The 19,162-nt window shown below is 38.8% G+C and overlaps 1 protein-coding gene across 2 annotated transcripts in view; it reads left to right on the top strand.

Annotated features, from left to right (window-relative positions):
* Window positions 1-19,162, top strand: part of MED13L (mediator complex subunit 13L) — a 155,661-nt gene that overhangs the window by 82,644 nt on the left and 53,855 nt on the right. For both annotated transcript variants that reach the window (XM_063454733.1, XM_063454732.1), the window contains exons 3-4: window positions 17,954-18,038; window positions 18,490-18,573. In XM_063454733.1, coding sequence (XP_063310803.1) covers window positions 17,954-18,038; window positions 18,490-18,573 — 169 coding nt within the window. The remainder of the gene's footprint in view (window positions 1-17,953; window positions 18,039-18,489; window positions 18,574-19,162) is intronic.

The raw sequence follows: 19,162 nt of genomic DNA, 5'->3' as shown, positions 1-19,162 counted from the left end.
ATGTGGAAAGGAGAAGAGATTGTTTGTTTGTTTGTATGGGGATAGGTAACTGTTCTTCTGACATTTAAAATGGCTCTAAAGTGAGACATAGCTTTATAATTCAACATCTTTGTGGCATGATTTGTTCGGCTTGCTTGTGTAGCAAGACAGGTTCCACTGTATTCTTTTTAAGAACTCTGTTTTCACCAAGCACGAGAAACACTTTGTATTGGAGTATTTATGATCTAATCTATACTGAGCGATAAAGTACTAGCATTATTATATAATATATAAAATTGTTGTTATACATATTGCTAGCATTAAAGCACTTTGTCAGGAGCCCTAAATTTGCTTTCTGTCTGAAAGCATCATGATTGTATGTCTATGTAGGCCACTGAGAATAGATGATACTGGGTGAAGTCTCTAACATCCTCTGGTGAGTGCATGTCTGGAATATGAAGGTGAGTGACATTGTGTAGACAGTTTGGAAGCAGACTACATCTGATGGCTTTTTACTCAGAGTGGGGTCTCCTGAGGCAGACAAAATGGCCGCTCATTTGAATGCTTAGCTATTAAACCTGGAGTAGGGACCCTAGTATGGTCCTGGTAGATGCTCTGTGATTCCTTGGAACTTCTACTTGTGTGCTCCAATCCATTTTTAAATCGGGTGGTCTCCCTGTATTGTATGGTATATTTTGTTTGGTGGTTTAGTTGGCACCTATGTGTCTGTGCCGGACTTAGAAACATAGAATGTGACGGCAGATCAGAACTATTCGGCCCATCTAGTCTGCCCAATATTTTGAAATACTTTTAATTAGTCCCTGGCCTTATCTTATAGCCAGGATAGCCATATGCCTATCCCACACATGCTTAAACTCCCTCACTGTGTTAACATCTACCACTTCAGGATCCTTCATAGACCTTGCGCATGTGCAAAAGTACAGCAGTGACATCGGCTCCTGGTGCTTAATAGGACCTGCTGGGAGAAGATGGTGGCACCCTCGAGTGACTAGTTCTACTTACCTGAACCTATCATTGCCTGCCCCCTCCCCACTGGACCCCAAGCAGCAATGTCACCATCAGGGTCTTTGCAAATTCTGCAAAGTCCCTAGACGGTGACAGTACCATTTTAATAATTTTAATGTATTTGCCAAAAAATTCCATTATTGTCATGGACCCATTTTCTGTAACTTAAGTCACATCAATTCCTATTGAAATGTCTGTGAGTACATAGTATCTATTGATACCATGTAAAACATCACAACTTCTGGCTAAAACAAATGTGCAACTTACTGTCCCAGTAATGATAATTTTTAGCTACTTTTTGTTAATAATGCAGGTTTTGTATTGGAAGTGCATCTCTGCATTTGACGGTAATATTAGGCTAAAAGTGCTGGAGATGGTTTTGCCAAGCACTGTCAGCCTGTCATTGCCACTCAGGGTTGTAGGACTAGTACAAAAGTTAACTTCTGCGTTAGCTGGACTTTTAGCAGAGACTCAGATTTTATCATACCACCGAAGTTATTTGACATAAACTTGGGGATTGTATTTTAAAGCAAATCTGTATTTTGCGTGGATTAAGTGAAGAATATTTAAAGAAACCGGTTAAGTCAAGAGCTTAAATTGCGGGTAATTGTATTAATCCAAAAAGCTGTTGAGGGACAGGAGATTCATTGACTCTCTTGCTCTGATTGTGGAGAAACATACGTTCGATTCATCTCTCCATAATGAATACTGTCTTTCACTTATTGTAATTTTTTTAATTTATTTTTTTGCTGGTTGCCTTACCACACAAAATGGTTCCTTAGCAGCTGCATATTTTTGCACTTGCAATACTTTTTCAGACGTAGGGTTCATTTTGGTGCAACATGAACTTGCAAATGCTTTCGGTCTAGCACTATTTTAACCTGTAAGCGTTTTTTGTGGAAGAATTTTTTTTTCTTCTTTTTTTTTTTTTTTAAAGAATGTTACTTGCGCGTTGTAAATTATTTGACTGATTATGCAGGGTTGCAGCAGAGCACACATGACACAATAACCACTAAAGTATACTGTAATCCTTGGAGTGTTCTTTTCAAGTTAAATTAGTACAGTGGGGATTAGTCAGGTCCTGGTGCATATAAAACATTGGTTTCTCACAATATGAATAGTTGAGTCACAGTTGCTAACTAAAGCAGCCTGCATGCTTTACATTGAGGCACAGAAGTCTTAGACAAGAATTAAATTACATTTACTGCAAAAGTGTAAGAAAAAAAAGCCGACCGCTTTTAAGGTTATTTATTAATTTGTACAGCAACATTTGATGATGCAAAGGTGAATTCTACTTACCTGAACCTGTCCCTTGCGGGTGCTGCCATCTTTTTCTGTTTGGTCCTATTCTTCACCTGGTGTTTCAGCTGCCAGGAGGGACATCACTGTTTTGTACTCACACATGCACGAAGGTACAGAAGAAAGGTTTATGTAAGATCCCGTGGGGTCCTCCGTAGCTAGTCACCCAGTGTCCAGCGTAGGAAAAATACTGAGACAAAGTAGTCCCTGTCTCAGTTTATCTTTTGACTGGGTTGGAATTTCAGTAAAGTTCCAACTCAGAATCTTTGTGAAATATTGACTATCTATGTAATGCATTCCCATGTAGTGCTTGCTACTTAAGCAGACAGTGCATCTGGGAAACATTTTACTACTGCTGTTAATTAAAAATTGGGAAAGCTTGTATGTAGTTTCTATACCACTATATTTCTGTTTCTTTCTCGTGTGTGCGTGCGCTTATATACTATTCTAATATAGAAGGAAACTGAGTTGTTTTTTACGCATTTAATGTGAATTAAAAACCAGTACAAAAATAAGTTGTGGCAGAGTTGGAGAATTTCTCCAGGTCCGCTATTTTTCTATCTGGAATTAATTTAATAGAGTTTTTTTCGATAACCCTGTAACTGTGACTTAATTTCTAATGTTATGATTGTTTGTTTTGGTTTGTTTTTGGTTCAGACCATTTAATGCTCCCGTATTCTATTCTCTGATCTGAACAGCTAGCATACACTGTAAACCCTTTATTTCTGATTTTTTTTGTACAATCAAAATTGTAGTATAGATACACTAGAAGTTGTGAGGGGGATGCTATTAAAATTAGGGCAAATGGCTAGAATTTTGACTTCCACAGTGAATGCTCTACTTAGAACTTTGCTCTTTATACATTCAGTTTTGAATCAAGCAGACAAGTTGGGCTGATAACCTATGGCTGAGTGCCCTGCATAATAACAAAATGTTTTTATTTGTTACGTCAAAATATTCTACAGCACTGTCTAGGCTGTTTAATGCACCCTCTCTGGCTTTTTTTTAATATTTATTTGATTCCCCCAGTCAAACTTTATATGCTTTCAACAAGCAAGAAAAACACTGGTATTGGAGTGTCTGATCTACAGTACTAGCATTATTATTTAATATTGCTGGTATTAAAGTGAGTGCTATAGCTGTATCAATCATAACAAAACAAACCAATTCATACATTTATGACATTTGTGGATTTAAATCTAAAATATAAGAACTAATTGTATTATTATTTAGAAAGTGCCAATAAAATTCCACAGTAATGGGGTTGTACAGATTGAGCATAAATATGAAATAGAAAAGCTGGGCTTTTGAACACTTAAAGGGACCGCCCAGGCACTAAAACAGCTTCATCTAAATTAAGTTGTTATTGTACCAGGAGGCCCCCAAAGGCACTCTTACCTCAAGGGGTTAAACCATTGTAGAAAAGTTTAACCCCAAAGTTGCCTCCAGCGGCATCTGGTTTCTGGATTTTCAGAAGCTCTGAGTACCTTTTCCAAGCAAGTTTAGTAAATGGGGAGTCACTGATTGGCTGAGAGCGTCAGCAGACTGCTTTTAGGCAATCAGTGGCCTCCGTGACCAGTGGCACTGATTTGGAATATTCAAAAGTCAGATGCCATTTTAGACATGACCGCTGGAGGAAACTTTGGGGTTAAATCATTTTGAGAGCAGTTTAACCATTGAGGTAAGAGTGCCTCCTTGGGCCTCCTGACACCATAACAACTAGATGATGAATACATTATTGCCATGTTTGAACCTTGGATAATAAGAGATTAGTGAATAATGATAAAGGGCATGAATTGAATGGATGGTATGTTAGCAGTTGCAAACACGAGTGTGTGTGTGTGTGTGTGTGTATATATATGCGTTTATATGTATAAGATAGGATGGTGTTATTCTACAATGATACTGTTACATAAAGTGTACTTGTTATGAAGAAACCCAAAAATATCTGGTTGAATGTAAAGTAATACACCAAAGTAAAAAAAACCAAAAAAAAAAACCAATAACAATAAAACCGCTATTTGTTCTTTGGGATTGGGTTTTCTTTAACATGTTTCAAATCTGGGTATATGAAAAAATGCATTTTTAGATATAAGATAAATTCTGCTCAGATGTGAGTTATTGTCACTTATTTCCAGTCTTGTTATGTAATAAACTGAGCACTTAAGTTACAGTCTAGCCTATTTAGTATGGTATCGGTAGCTAATAAAATACCAGAAAGGTAATGCTTTGATTATAAATCAATAGTAATACTCTCGTTCTATGTAATTATGCTGCCATTTGTTTACATAGCACCTATTCCTAATACACTTATATTTTGTTCTTATTATAAGCGTTTTTGTATATCTCGTTCTTTTTCTGCCCGAGAATACAAAACGGCAGTTACATTCAAATCTGCCTGGGCGGGCGTTACTATAGTAACGTTAGGCAACAAAGTGAAATAATGTTATATGCTGGCTAAAATAAGTAATAAGATTTAAAAGCTATTGTATTTTGATACATTTTGACCACCTGGTCATTTGAAAGTTAAGTTATCTTAAATTTTGGATTTGTGAGAAATCTGCCGTGACTAAATTGGTACCGGTAAACCGCTATATAAGCGAATGCATTGAGACAGACCTCATCCATTCAGAAAGCCGCAGGAGCGGAGAAACGCGTCTGGAGAGGTCTGACTCCCAACACTACAAGCCATCACTTGGATTACAAAAGGACTTTTATTCGATCTATTTTTTTTCAACACCATATATCTTGACTCGGTACGCCGAGCATTTGAATAAGGTCTGGACTTTTTTATGGCTTTCATTTAAATTATTCGAACAAAACATATTTTATGTATAAGTGATTGCTTTTTTTTTTATATTTTGTCTGAATTTTATAATAAATTGTTTTATACTTAACTTTGAGTGTGCAAGTAAGGTCAGTCTTTGATCTACTACTAGAGAAGGGGTAATCTATTTATGTATCTGCATTGTATTTGATAGGTAGTTAGGTATCCTATCTCGTTAACCCCTCTCACATTTATTTAATCAGCGCTCCACTTAACATATTTGTCTGTTTTTCTTTAACCCCTTCAGATGCCATGTAGGGAGATGGGGGAATGCATTTCACTTAACTTTTACTCCAGTGCGGAGTCCTGCTCCACTCCAGTAATACTGTCAATGATGACAGCTGTTCGTAAAACTGTAATTATAGTGTGTGTGTGTGTCTGTGTGTGTATATATATATATAATATGTATATATATGTGTGTGTGTATATGTATGTATATATGTATATATGTATATATATATGTATATATATATATATATATATATATATATATATATATATATATATATATATATATATATATATATATATATATATATATATATATATATATATATATATATATATATATACACACACACAGGGAGTGCAGAATTATTAGGCAAATGATTATTTTGACCACATCATGCATGTTGTCTTACTCCAAGCTGTATAGGCTCGAAAGCCTACTACCAATTAAGCATATTAGGTGATGTGCATCTCTGTAATGAGAAGGGGTGTGGTCTAATGACATCAACACCCTATATCAGGAGTGCATAATTATTAGGCAACTTCCTTTCCTTTGGCAAAATGGGTCAAAAGAAGGACTTGACAGGCTCAGAAAAGTCAAAAATAATGAGATATCTTGCAGAGGGATGCAGCACTCTTAAAATTGCAAAGCTTCTGAAGCGTGATCATCGAACAATCAAGCATTTCATTCAAAATAGTCAACAGGGTCGCAAGAAGCGTGTGGAAACACCAAGGCGCAAAATAACTGCCCATGAACTGAGAAAAGTCAAGCGTGCAGCTGTCAAGATGCCACTTGCCACCAGTTTGGCCATATTTCAGAGCTGCAACATCACTGGAATGCCCAAAAGCACAAGGTGTGCAATACTCAGAGACATGGCCAAGGTAAGAAAGGCTGAAAGACGACCACCACTGAACAAGACACACAAGCTGAAACGTCAAGACTGGGCCAAGAAATATCTCAAGACTGATTTTTCTAAGGTTTTATGGACTGATGAAATGAGAGTGAGTCTTGATGGGCCAGATGGATGGGCCCGTGGCTGGATTGGTAAAGGGCAGAGAGCTCCAGTCCGACTCAGACGTCAGCGAGGTGGAGTGGTTTGGGCTGGTATCATCAAAGATGAGCTTGTGGGGCCTTTTCGGGTTGAGGATGGAGTCTAGCTCAACTCCCAGTCCTACTGCCAGTTTCTGGAAGACACCTTCTTCAAGCAGTGGTACAGGAAGAAGTCTGCATCCTTCAAGAAAAACATGATTTTCATGCAGGACAATGCTCCATCACACGCGTCCAAGTACTCCACAGCATGGCTGGCAAGAAAGGGTATAAAAGAAGAAAATCTAATGACATGGCCTCCTTGTTCACCTGATCTGAACCCCATTGAGAACCTGTGGTCCATCATCAAATGTGAGATTTACAAGGAGGGAAAACAGTACACCTCTCTGAACAGTGTCTGGGAGGCTGTGGTTGCTGCTGCACGCAATGTTGATGGTAAACAGATCAAAACACTGACAGAATCCATGGATGGCAGGCTTTTGAGTGTCCTTGCAAAGAAAGATGGCTATATTGGTCACTGATTTGTTTTCGTTATGTTTTTGAATGTCAGAAATGTATATTTGTGAATGTTGAGATGTTATATTGGTTTCACTGGTAAAAATAAATAATTGAAATGGGTATATATTTGTTTTTTGTTGAGTTGCCTAATAATTAAGCACAGTAATAGTCACCTGCACACACAGATATCCCCCTAAAATAGCTATAACTAAAAACAAACTAAAAACTACTTCCAAAAATATTCAGCTTTGATATTAATGAATTTTTTGGGTTCATTGAGAACATGGTTGTTGTTCAATAATAAAATTAATCCTCAAAAATACAACTTGCCTAATAATTCTGCACTCCCTTTATATATATATATATATATATATATATATATATATATATATATATATATATATATATATATATATATATATATAAAAAGGAACACTTAAACAACACAATGTAACTCCAAGTCAATCACACTTCTGTGAAATCAAACTGTCCACTTAGGAAGTAACACTGAGTGACAATCAATTTCACATGCTGTTGTGCAAATGGGATAGGCAATTAGCAAGACACCCCCCAATAAAGGAGTGGTTCTGCAGGTAGTGACCACAGACCATTTCTCAGTTCCTATGCTTCCTGGCTGATGTTTTAGCCACTTTTGAATGCTGACGGTGCTTTCATTCTAGTGGTAGCATGAGACGGAGTCTACAACCCACACAAGTGGCTCAGGTAGTGCAGCTCATCCAGGATGGCACATCAATGCGAGCTGTTGCAAGAAGGTTTGCTGTGTCTGTCAGCGTAGTGTCCAGAGCATGGAGGCTCTACCAGGAGACAGGCCAGTACATCGGGAGATGTGGAGGAAGCCGTAGGAGGGCAACAACCCAGCAGCAGGACCGCTACTTCCATCTTTGTACAAGGAGGAACAGGAGGAGCACTGCCAGAGCCCTGCAAAATGACCTCCATCAGGCCACAAATGTGCATGTGTCTGCTCAAATGGTCAGAAACATACTCCATGAGGGTGGTATGAGGGCCCAATTTCCACAGGTGGGGGTTATGCTTAAAGGGAAACTCCAGTGCCAGGAAAACAATCAGTTTTCCTAGAACTGGAGGGTCCCTCTCCCTCCCACCCCCCAATACCCGGTTACTGAAGGGGTAAAAACCCCTTCAGTGACTTACCTGAGGCAGCGGCGATGTCCCTCGCCGCTGTCTCCGCCTCTGCAACGCTCCTCCTATCCATTGCGTCGGCTGGTGGGCGAGACTGATCTCGCCCACCGGCCAAGGGGACCTAATGCGCATGCGCGGCAATGCTGCGCATGCACATTACGTCTCCCCATAGGAAAGCATTGAAAAATCATTTCAATGCTTTCCTATGGGGTTTTGAGCGACGCTCGAGGTCCTCACACAGCGTGAGGACGTCCAGCGACGCTCTAGCACAGGTTTCCTGTGCTAGAAACCAGGAAGTTCCCTCTAGTGGCTGTCTAATAGACAGCCACTAGAGGTGGAGTTAACCCTGCAAGGTAATTATTGCAGTTTATAAAAAACTGCAATAATTACACTTGCAGGGTTAAGAGTAGTGGGAGTTGGCACCCAGACCACTCCAATGAGCAGAAGTTGTCTGGGTGCCTGGAGTGTCCCTTTAACGCCCAACACCGTGCAGGATGCTTGGCATTTTCCAGAGAACACCAAGATTGGCAAATTCGCCCCTGGAGCCCTGTGCTCTTCACAGATGAAAGCAGGTTCACACTGAGCACATGAGACAGACGTGACAGTCTGGAGACGCCGTGGAGAACGTTCTGCTGCCTGCAACATCCTCCAGCATGACCAGTTTGGCAGTGGGTCAGTAATGGTGTGGGGTGGCATTTCTTTGGGGGGCTGCACAGCCCTCCATGTGCTCGTCAGAGGTAGCCTGACTACCATTAGGTACCAAAATGAGATCCTCAGACCCCTTGTGAGACCATATGCTGGTGCGGTTGGCCCTGGGTTCCTCCTAATGCAAGACAATGCTAGACCTCATGTGGCTGGAGTGTGTCAGCAGGTCCTGCAAGACGAAAGGCATTGATACTATGGACTGGCCCGCCCATTCCCCAGACCTGAATCCAATTGAGCACATCTGGGACATCATGTCTCGCTCCATCCACCGTCACGTTGCACCACAGACTGTCCAGGAGTTGGCAGATGCTTTAGTTCAGGTCTGGGATGAGATCCCTCAGGAGACCATCCGCCACCTCATCAGGAGCATGCACAGGCGTTGTAGGGAGGTCCTACAGGCACGTGAAGGCCACACACACTACTGAGCCTCATTTTGACTTGTTTTAAGGACATTACATCAAAGTTGGATCAGCCTGTAGTGTGTTTTTCCACTTTAATTTTGAGTGTGACTCCAAATCCAGACTTCAATGTGTTGAAAAATTTGGTTTCCATTTTTTTATTTTTGTGTGATTTTTTTTTTTTTGTCGGCACATTCAACTATGTAAAGAACAAAGTATTTCAGAAGAATATTTAATTACTTCAGATCTAGGATGTTTTATTTTTGTGTTCCCTTTATTTTTTTGAGCAGTGTATATACACACAAAATGTCTGCAAAAACAAACAAACCTTAAATGTAGTTGCACAGTCAAGCATTAGCAATGTTTCCAAATACCTGGATAGATCTATGCCCCTCCTCTACACTACACGGATGCCACCATCTTTCTACAGCGCCTGTTGTTTTATCTGCTAGGAGCTCACATTAGTGCTGAACTTTTGCGCATGCGCGGGAATATAACACTAATGTCCATTATGGATCCCGCAAGATGCAGGAGTCTCCATAGTTGTTGTCTCATGATGAATGAGACCATGCTTGATTCTCCCAGCCATCACTGGAGGCGGATGATTGAAGTGACAAAACCTGACAAAGGTAGCTACACTTTGTCAGGTTTTGACAAACAGAGGAAAAAATAAACAAGACAAAGTAGTCTCTTGTTCGACTTTTTAGGGGAAAAAAAAAAGGAAGAATGGATTGTTAGCAAGGAAGAGAGATTGAAACAAGGTAAGTTTAGGCTGAAAGTATTTCATCTCCAATGCCACTACATAATTTTTCTCCATTACAAGGCTGTTAAGTTAATTGTGGTGTGCATGCATAGATTGGCGCAAGGTAGCAATCGCTATTATATCTTCTCTAATGCAGTATGGAATCCAAACCCATGGTAAAAACTGTATTTTGTTTGATAAAAAAAAGTGTAAGAAAGATTGCCTATTGGTCGAAGAATACCAGTAATGCCAACATTACAGATGATCTTTATCGGCATCAGAAGAACCATTCTACCTTATAAAAATGAATAGACTTTTTTTTTTTTTAATTCAAGGCAGTTAAAGAGATAACAAGTGAGGGACAAGTAATCTGTAAAGTTCTATTGTGAAGCCATCTGGTCCTAGTCTTTTATAGTTGGAAAAAGAATAACTGTGTGCATTCAGTATCTCTCTCTGGTAGTTGGTGAGATGAGTGAATTTGGCAGATTGTAGCAAATCAATACCCGCCTGTTCATCTGGAGCGTCTGTGTAAAGGTGTTTGAAAGTAAGTTTTTTAAATGCTAAATTAATAGTTAAAACATTTGGAAATATCAGCTTGCACTCACAATACAAAGGGTATAGTATAGTTTATATCAGGATTTGTCTTTAAAATGTTCGCCAATAACTTGACGGCTTTATTTACTCAGTGAAAGTATTTATTTTTTATATATAGGCTTACCGTGCTATTAGGGGCAGTTGAAGACTATGGCTATAAAGCAAATCACATGCCTTTTAATTTGGAATTTGCATATAAAAGCCTTAAAATAGAGGTAATCAAAGTGACAAAAAGCACCAAAAAATTGGTGCTTTTTTAAAGGAAAACCAAAGTAACCCAAGCCACTCTATCTTAATTAATTGACCTGGGTTTAGTGGTCCTCTAGGTTTAACCCTGCAATGTAAAACATTAACATTGCATGGTTAAACACACCTCCAGTAACTGGACAGCCGCTAGAGGTGCACAGAGTTAAAATCTATCACATGACTGCAGCCCCCATATTAAAGCCTTGAATGCTTTCTTTTCTATAGGTAAAGCTGGAATGCACGGTGCTTGTTGCACATGCGCATCAATTCCTCAATGCTTTTCTATGAAAAGTATTGGATTAAGCTGACTCTGAAGGAGGCCATGCCTCTTCTGTGTCACTGTGAGAGGAGGAGCGGTAGCCCAGGAAACTAGTTAAAGGATCACTATAGGGTCAGGAACACAAACATGTATTCCAGACCCTATAGTGTTAACACCACCATCTAGCCCCCCTGGCCCCCCAATGCCTCCATAAATATAGCAAAATCTTACTGTACTCAAGCCAGAAGCTGTAACTCTGCATGCTGCTTGCCTCAAAAAATAAATTAAAAAAAGCAGTTTGCTGACATCAGAAGTGGGGGCCTGATCCAATCACAATGCTTCCCATGGGATTGACTGAGACTGACAAAGAGGCAGAGCCAACATGATTCAAACGCAGTCCTGGCCAATCAGCATCTCCTCATAGAGATGAATTGAATCAATGAATCTCTATGAGGAAAGTTCAGTGTCTGCATGCAGAGGGAGGAGATACTGAATGTTTGGATGCATTTTAGGCAGCCATGACCCAGGAAGGATCTCTAACAGCCATCTGAGGAGTGGCCAGTGAAGTTATCACTAGGCTGTAATGTAAACACTGCATTTTCTCTGAAAAGACAGTGATTACAGCAAAAAGCCTGAAGGTAATGATTCTACTCACCAGAACAAATTCAATAAGCTGTAGTTGTTGTGGTGACTATAGTGTCCCTTTAAGCAAAAAGGCTTTTAAAAATGTTAGCCTGAAATGGATGAGGGGGGGTGGGGGGGGGGGTACTTCCCATGACTATGAAAGGATTAAAAAAACAAAACAAAAAAAAAAACACATTATAACCCCCTTAATTCCAGCACTGATGTCCCTCGGCGCTGGTTTGGTCTTCTTCTCCCGTGACATCGCGCTGATGGTGGACCTAATGTGCATGTGTGGCAAGGGCTGTTTACACATTAGAGCTTTCCTGTGGGGATTTTGAAGACGTTTAACATCCTCGTGCAAAGTGTGAGGGCGTCCAACGTTGTTTCATGGAGCTCCAGGAAGCGCCTCTAGTGGCGGTCTTAACCCTGCAGTGTAAATGGTTTTACTTGCAGGGTTAAGGGTACAGGGACAATGCACATAGACCACTTCAATAAGATGTCCCTTTAATGTATCCTCTCCTTACATACAATATAGCCTATTTACAAACTGGAAAAAAAATATCTTACAAGCATAGTGTCTAAATGTGCATAAAAATTGGAATCCTCAAATCTGTCTTGCCAAAGGTCCACCGCCATATTAGTGTCTGTGTAAAGAATAGAAAGATCAGCAGATAAATGATACATTTTACTGTAAATTTTCAACAGCTATCAAATAAAACAAGTACCCAATATTAAGTCTTAAAATTACTGTCACCTGACTTGTGTCTAATTAAACATTTCTAAAGGTACACTGTCATCCATATAACTTGTGCATGACTTGAGCAACAGGTAGGTTTACTTATTTGATATATGCATTGTGTTGGCACAGTCATCAGTAAATATTAAAAGCTATAATTACCCACATACCACTTTTACCTATTGGCGTTCTGCAGTCACATTAAAAGTGGAACATTTATGTTCATCCATTTATTCATGACATCATCTTCCAAAATGCACCTCCTATATATAGATTTTTCATTCAGTTAACTGTGCAGGAGTTTACCGACTGATGTGAAATTATTAGTAAACATCTATAACTTTTTATTTGTGCCTTTGCTAGCCTTCTGTTATATTCCAAATTTATTTTATAGAAACAAATTATCTCCAAATGTGCCTCTCTGGCACCTTGCTACCTTTTTAATGTCCTAATTTTGGTGGTAAGACTCCTGTATGCCATGCTAGGCTTTTACAGGAGGTGGTACAAGTATATAACTTTTCAGAGTCACGACACACAAACTTAGAGACTTGTGTAAAGCTTTTAGTGCTTAGACTCCATACAGCCTTCACTGTGTGATAATGATTCAATTGCTTCTTGTTTGTTTTGAGCTACTGCTTTTCACTTCTGTTTACCTCCTCCTATTTTGTGCAGTCCTCCACTTTAGATTTCCCCTCTCTTTCCTTTTCCTTCACCTTCCCCATCCCCTCCCTCCTCCCTAGGCTTGCTAATGATGAGACTGGGCAGAGCGCCAAATCCCCCATTAGCAGCTCCCCTCTCTCCTGTGGCCGGAACATGTGCTGCTGCAGCTTCTCACACTGAAAAAAACAGCAGTGGTGAAGACTGTAGCACTGCCAGCTTAACCCATACATTGCCTAGTGCAGCAAAACTCTGCAGGCTCTTGAGCATATGAAATGTATTTTAGAAATGCCTTTGTATTTACAATTTTTTTTTTGTCAGATCGGGTTCTCTAACCAGCCAAAAACAAAACAAAAAAAAAAGTGATATTCCTGATTTAAGGAGAAGAGGAGAAAAATAATGTATGTGCCCTAATGGAGTGTGTGTGTTTTTTATACTCTAGTTAGTAAGAAGCACATATAGGGGAACAAAATAGCTTGCCAAGGCATTGCCCTGGGCGAGATGTGATTGTTGCGCTTTGCTTTTTGCTCTTTGCTCTTTGCTCGTGTTCCTTTGATTAATTTTCTCACTTCTGGCAACAAAACATTAGAGTTCATTCCTAACACTAATGAGAAGGAGGGGGAAAAAATACAATGCTTTTAGATTCTTAGACCAGGCTGCATAATTTTACACATAACATGCAATTTAAAATATCTTTGTCACATTTAGAAAAATATTGTTCACAAGACAAGGCCAGTTTTTTTTTTTTTTTTTTTTTTTTAAACTTACAAAGCTTTATTTTCAACAACAAAACACAATTCTTAAAGAGAAACTACAATCACCAGAACCACTGCAGCTAGATGCAGTGGTTCTTGTCTCCTTAACATGTCTCGGTAGGTTCTTCAATGTAAACACTGCCTTTTCAGAGAAAACAAAATTCTGTTTCAGTATGTTGCCATACAAATTTACCCACAATCCTTAGTAAAATCAGCCCTACAGAAGTGAAAACTGGTATCATTGTCGCATAGGAACAAAATGGCAGCATCCCAATATTGAGATCTGGCACAAGTAATAAAATGTAATACAAATAAAGTCAAGTGGCAAGGGAGAGAGTATAATCGTTAACGGAAAATCAAAAGAAAAAAACACGTCAGGGCAACTTTTACTCAGTAAATATTTCAATAAATAACAGGTATACTGTGAATAACTAGAGAATGGTTAGTAAGAGTCAAAAATTAAGAAAAGCCATGTTGCTTTTTAGGGGAAAAAGTATTTAGGCACTGGTTGCATGGTTATCATTTAAAGGGACACTATAGTTAGCAAAACAACTTTAGCTTAATGATGCAGTTTTGGTGTATAGATCATGCCCCTGCAGTCTCATTGCTCAATACTCCCTGCATGTTACACCTCCCTGCATGTAACTTGCGCTGCCTTCCTAAACACTTCCTTTAAAGAGTCATCTAATGTTTACACTTCCTTTTATTGAAAATTTGGTTTAATTTAGGATTTCCTATCTCCTGCTCTATTAAAAGCTTGCTAGATCCTGCGGTAGTCTCCTGTATGTGATTAAAGTTCAATTTACAGAGCCAGAGGAAAACAATTTTAAAGTAAGTTACATCTAATTGGAAATTAAAGCATTTTTTTTTTCATGAAGGCCTTGTCAGTCACAGCCAGGGGAGGTGTGGTCGGGCCTCCAGAGACAGAAACAAAAGTGATTTAACTCCTAAATGGCAGAGAATGTAACCGTGAAACTTCAGAGGCATGATCTATACACAAAAACAAAGTTTTTTTTGTTTTTGTTTTTTTTGCTGACTATAGTGTCCATTTAATATTATTGTAGAACACTGAAAAGTCTTTACTCTGTGTTAAATTAAAGTCCTCCATTCTGAGGTTTCCATGAGTAATTTTGAGTACATTTTATCAGATTTGTGGTAAGTCCACTTTTCTTCATAGCACCTGTCAGAGCATGTTTCACTCTCTGTGCACAGCATTTGCATGCTGTCAAAACATCAATAACCATTGCGCATCCAAACTCACCAATGCATTGCTTACTCCACAAATTGAAGCCAAGGAAGAGGGGAGAGCCATACCTCAGCATGTGCTGACTGGTATTGGAAGCAGTGTGGAATAAAGGCATGGGCTTGAAGGGACACTGTAGAGTCGACACTGTATCTGCTTCAGGTCATTGAACTGGTTATAGTGTCCGAACGCTCCTTTTATTTAGTATTAAACTGTTTTTATGTTTTAATGCTTTAATGAGAGTCCTCAGCAGCCCATGCCCTGTATAGTACTTGGACTTATAAGGAAGTTTAGCCATAGCATCAACGGGAAGCTGTGATTATCTGAAAGTATAATTTGACTGCTTTTAGCCTATCAATGCTCCTATTGTCGGTATGACTACAGGGAAGTGTGTAATCTCTGCCTTCACCTCTCCTCCAGCTGTCGGGGTGCCTGACATCTGTGTGTAGCCAGGGACTCTTATTCAGTGTTAAATTGATTGAAAATTGTTAACAAGTTAACACTGAATGGTACAGAGCCTGAGGACTCCGGGCACTATAACCAATTAACAGAGATGACATTGTTATAGTGACTGCAGTGTTCCTTTATGTATCCTAAGCAAATACTATGTGGAAATAAAACTTTGCATAATTTGTTGTAACTTTTAGATGATAAATGATCAATTACAGGTAGTGTTTTGATATTATAGTGCAAGGGTGGATTGCATATAAAATTCACTGATTGTGTAGGATAGTTTTTCATATCACAACTGTTTACAATTACTATGACAATTATTAGATGGGGCAATATAAATGAACAGAAAAAAAATAGTTCTCAAGTTTGCCTGATGCCAGAAGGCAAACTAGTGCCAGGCATAGGAGGGGTGTACTTTGTAAATGTCCTGGGGATACAGATACCGCAGACTGTTACCTCTGCAGCTGCCAGAATGGACTCACTTTAGCATGTTAACATCAAGTAGTCTGGCCATTGGGTATTCAGTTTACCATGCAGCTTGGTTGTACCCATTGCTCCCTCAAACTGTTTTAAAATCTAATTAGCACTTCTTAATTGTTTGTTTCTTTGTTTTTGTTTTTAATAAAGATGACTAAATATGTGCATTAATGTATAATGGTCACATACATTCTCTCTCATATATCTGAGTGCATACATACATTTGCTGACCCTAAAAACTAAATATCGACCAATCTTGATTTTGAAGAGCAGATACCTATAATCTCTGAACTTTTAAGCCGATAATTTACGATATTCTGTACATTTACCGTTTCGAAAAAAGAAACAATTTCTACACAAATCTACTGTTTACTGAACATGTTTAATATTTTTTGTTAGCAAATCTTTTTTTATTAAGTGGTGAATGTACAAAATATACATGCCAGTCAGACTTTTGTTTTCAAGAATATTTAGTGTACCTCTCCCCTCCCTTTCCTGTCCCTTAGTGTACCTCTCCTCTCGTGTCTCCTCCCTGTCCCTTAGTGATCCTCTCCCCTCCCCTCCCCTCTCTCCCTTCCTATCCTTTAGTGTGTCCCCTCCCTTTAGTGTGTCCCTTTGGTTCTCTCCCCTACCCTCTCTCCCTCCCTGTCCTTTAGTGTGTGTCCACTTGATGGTCCTTTCCCCTCCCTGGTGTGCCTCATTATCTCTTATAGTGTGGCCGAGCTCAGTGGACTAAAATACAGGAGCTTCAGTTTCCTGTACCTGGCCGGACTGACAGGAAGTGCGCTCAGTGAGCACTTCCTGTCAGTCCGGCCAGGTACAGGAAACTGAAGCTCCCGTACCACCGTCCGCTCAACCATGCTACACTGAGTGACTGGTAGGAGTAGTGCTGTGCGCGGGCCCTGTGTGCGGACATAGAGGTGCAAATTCAATCTATAAGCAAAATCTGGGGGAGGGGGCAATATGAAATGGGGTTCTCTGTGCAGTTACTCTGGGCAAAATGCCCTTGCTAGTACACTATGATAAGAAACTATGCACTTTTTTTGTGATGAGTGGAAGGAAACCAAAACCTATCAAGTTTTCATGTTTCCATTGACCATTAACAAAAGTAAACTGGAAAAAGCAATCCTTGTAGTTGTCTGCGTACAAGTTCCTGTATAATAAGGTCACAAGCAAGTAGACATGTGGTGGACTTTATGTAATATAAAATATTTTGGTGGCTATCTGTGTATTCCGATAAGCAGCCTGTCTGCTATACTGTGTGCTGAATGCTGTATTCTTAGATGTTAAGAATGACTTTTTTTTCTCCATTAACACATCTGTTTTGAAAGATGACCATATATGTACATAAACAATGTTTTTGTTTTTTGTTTTTTTATATTCACTTACAAATACATTATTGATTTTAGTAACTTTATCTGTTGTTATCCTTCACTTTAAGAACATTCCTTCATCAGCCAAATGCAAACTTTATGAATGTATACATCTATAAGTCAGTTTCCTGCCCAGGACCTCTAGAGAGATTGATATAACAAATATTTTTCAATTCTTGATGGTATGAATAGAATTGTTCTTCTACTGCTGCTTATTCAGTAATCTAGAGTAAAACAAAGATGTCTGTAAAATCCATGTGAAGTTCATGTCATTAGTGGTATTAACCTTTCAAGAGGATCAAGGAGCATTTACACAACCAAGAGCATTAGCATGTCAAATACATGTGGAAAGACATTGTGCTGGCTGTAGTGTGCAAGTCCAAACATTTGATTTGTATTCATATACATTGCTCTTGTATCTATGGTACAGTGTGACTTGCTTTGTCTCTGTCTTTAATATCACAAACCTTGTAAAGCCATATATATTTAATCTGTAAATGTGACATTGGCACATGGTATTTTGAATTTATAAGTGTAGTACCTGTATCGCTGGCATATGAGATGCAGACTGGTAAATGTAGCATTTGTGCTCATGCGGGGTTTGACTTGGGTTTCTTTTGATTTTCAGTGGCTGATGAGGGACTGTGGGAGAATGGGCTGTCTTATGAGTGTCGAACATTGCTCTTCAAGGCCATCCACAACTTGCTTGAAAGGTAAGCAAGTCATTGGGCTTGTTTAGATTTTTATTAGGATACTACATTTTTCATGAATGCTTAAGGTATTTGTGACCTTTTTTATAAACAATTCCCTAATTTTGTGTGCTATGGCATGCAACACAAGTATATATAAATGGTCATTTATTGATTTAAACATGTAAAACACATTTCTTTCTGAACTTATAATAACGAAGTAATAATGGAGCAAGATTTTTTTAAAATGTATTTATTTATTTATTAAACCTCTGCCAATAAAAAAGACTTCATTATGGGTGGGTGCAAATGACTAATATATACACACATTATATTTTTTTCACAAGTGTAACAGAATATCAGTATGATCGGTATATATTGATTGCTAGAACTATGTTTAAATCTATGGATGGAAAGTGTAAGGCAACCAGAGTACAGCTTTAAGAAATGATCTACTTCTTTCTTTCTGTCATAGGTGTTTGCTTGATAAGGGTTTTGTGCGAATTGGGAAATGGTTTGTGAAGCCCTGTGAAAAGGAGGAAAAATCTGCAGCCAAGAGGTAAAGTACATTTCTTTTGTTATTTTTGCTTTCCTGATCTAATCACACTGGCACTTTAAATTTTGCTCAGATTTGCTCCATTTTGCTCAGATTTTGTTGTCCAAGATTCGCTTACCCTCCTCTTAATTTTGTTCTTTTTAACTGTCACCTACATACATTATGCATCTCTTCTCCAGAACCCCCCATCCTTCCATGCTGCTCTATTTTAATCTTACTGTAATGTTTTTTCTCTTCTGTTTGCCCTTCGCATTGATATGTCAGAATATTAATCATATAATGTCTCTTTGATATCCCATTGCATTGAGTGGTTATGTATCTATGTATGCACAGCATGTTTTACTCTGATGTAGTATCTTTTGATTTCTGGTATAGAATGGACATCTCATGCTGGATGTTTTTGACCTTGTGATTGGTTTATGCAGGGTAGCAATATTTTAAGTTAGTTATCTGCGGGTATATTCCATTTACCAATGAGTGGCCTGCATGTAGTATTTTCTGTACTGTCAGCGTCAATGTGTACTGTGTATGTAGCATGATTAACTCAATGCTATATACAGCAATTATGTCTCTGTCCCTTTCACATACTACT

Source organism: Pelobates fuscus, chromosome 5 (assembly GCF_036172605.1).
Source record: "Pelobates fuscus isolate aPelFus1 chromosome 5, aPelFus1.pri, whole genome shotgun sequence".
NCBI classification, from domain to species: Eukaryota; Metazoa; Chordata; class Amphibia; order Anura; family Pelobatidae; genus Pelobates; species Pelobates fuscus.
Note: the sequence above shows the minus strand (reverse complement) of the source record. Positions and strands in the feature narration are given on the sequence as shown.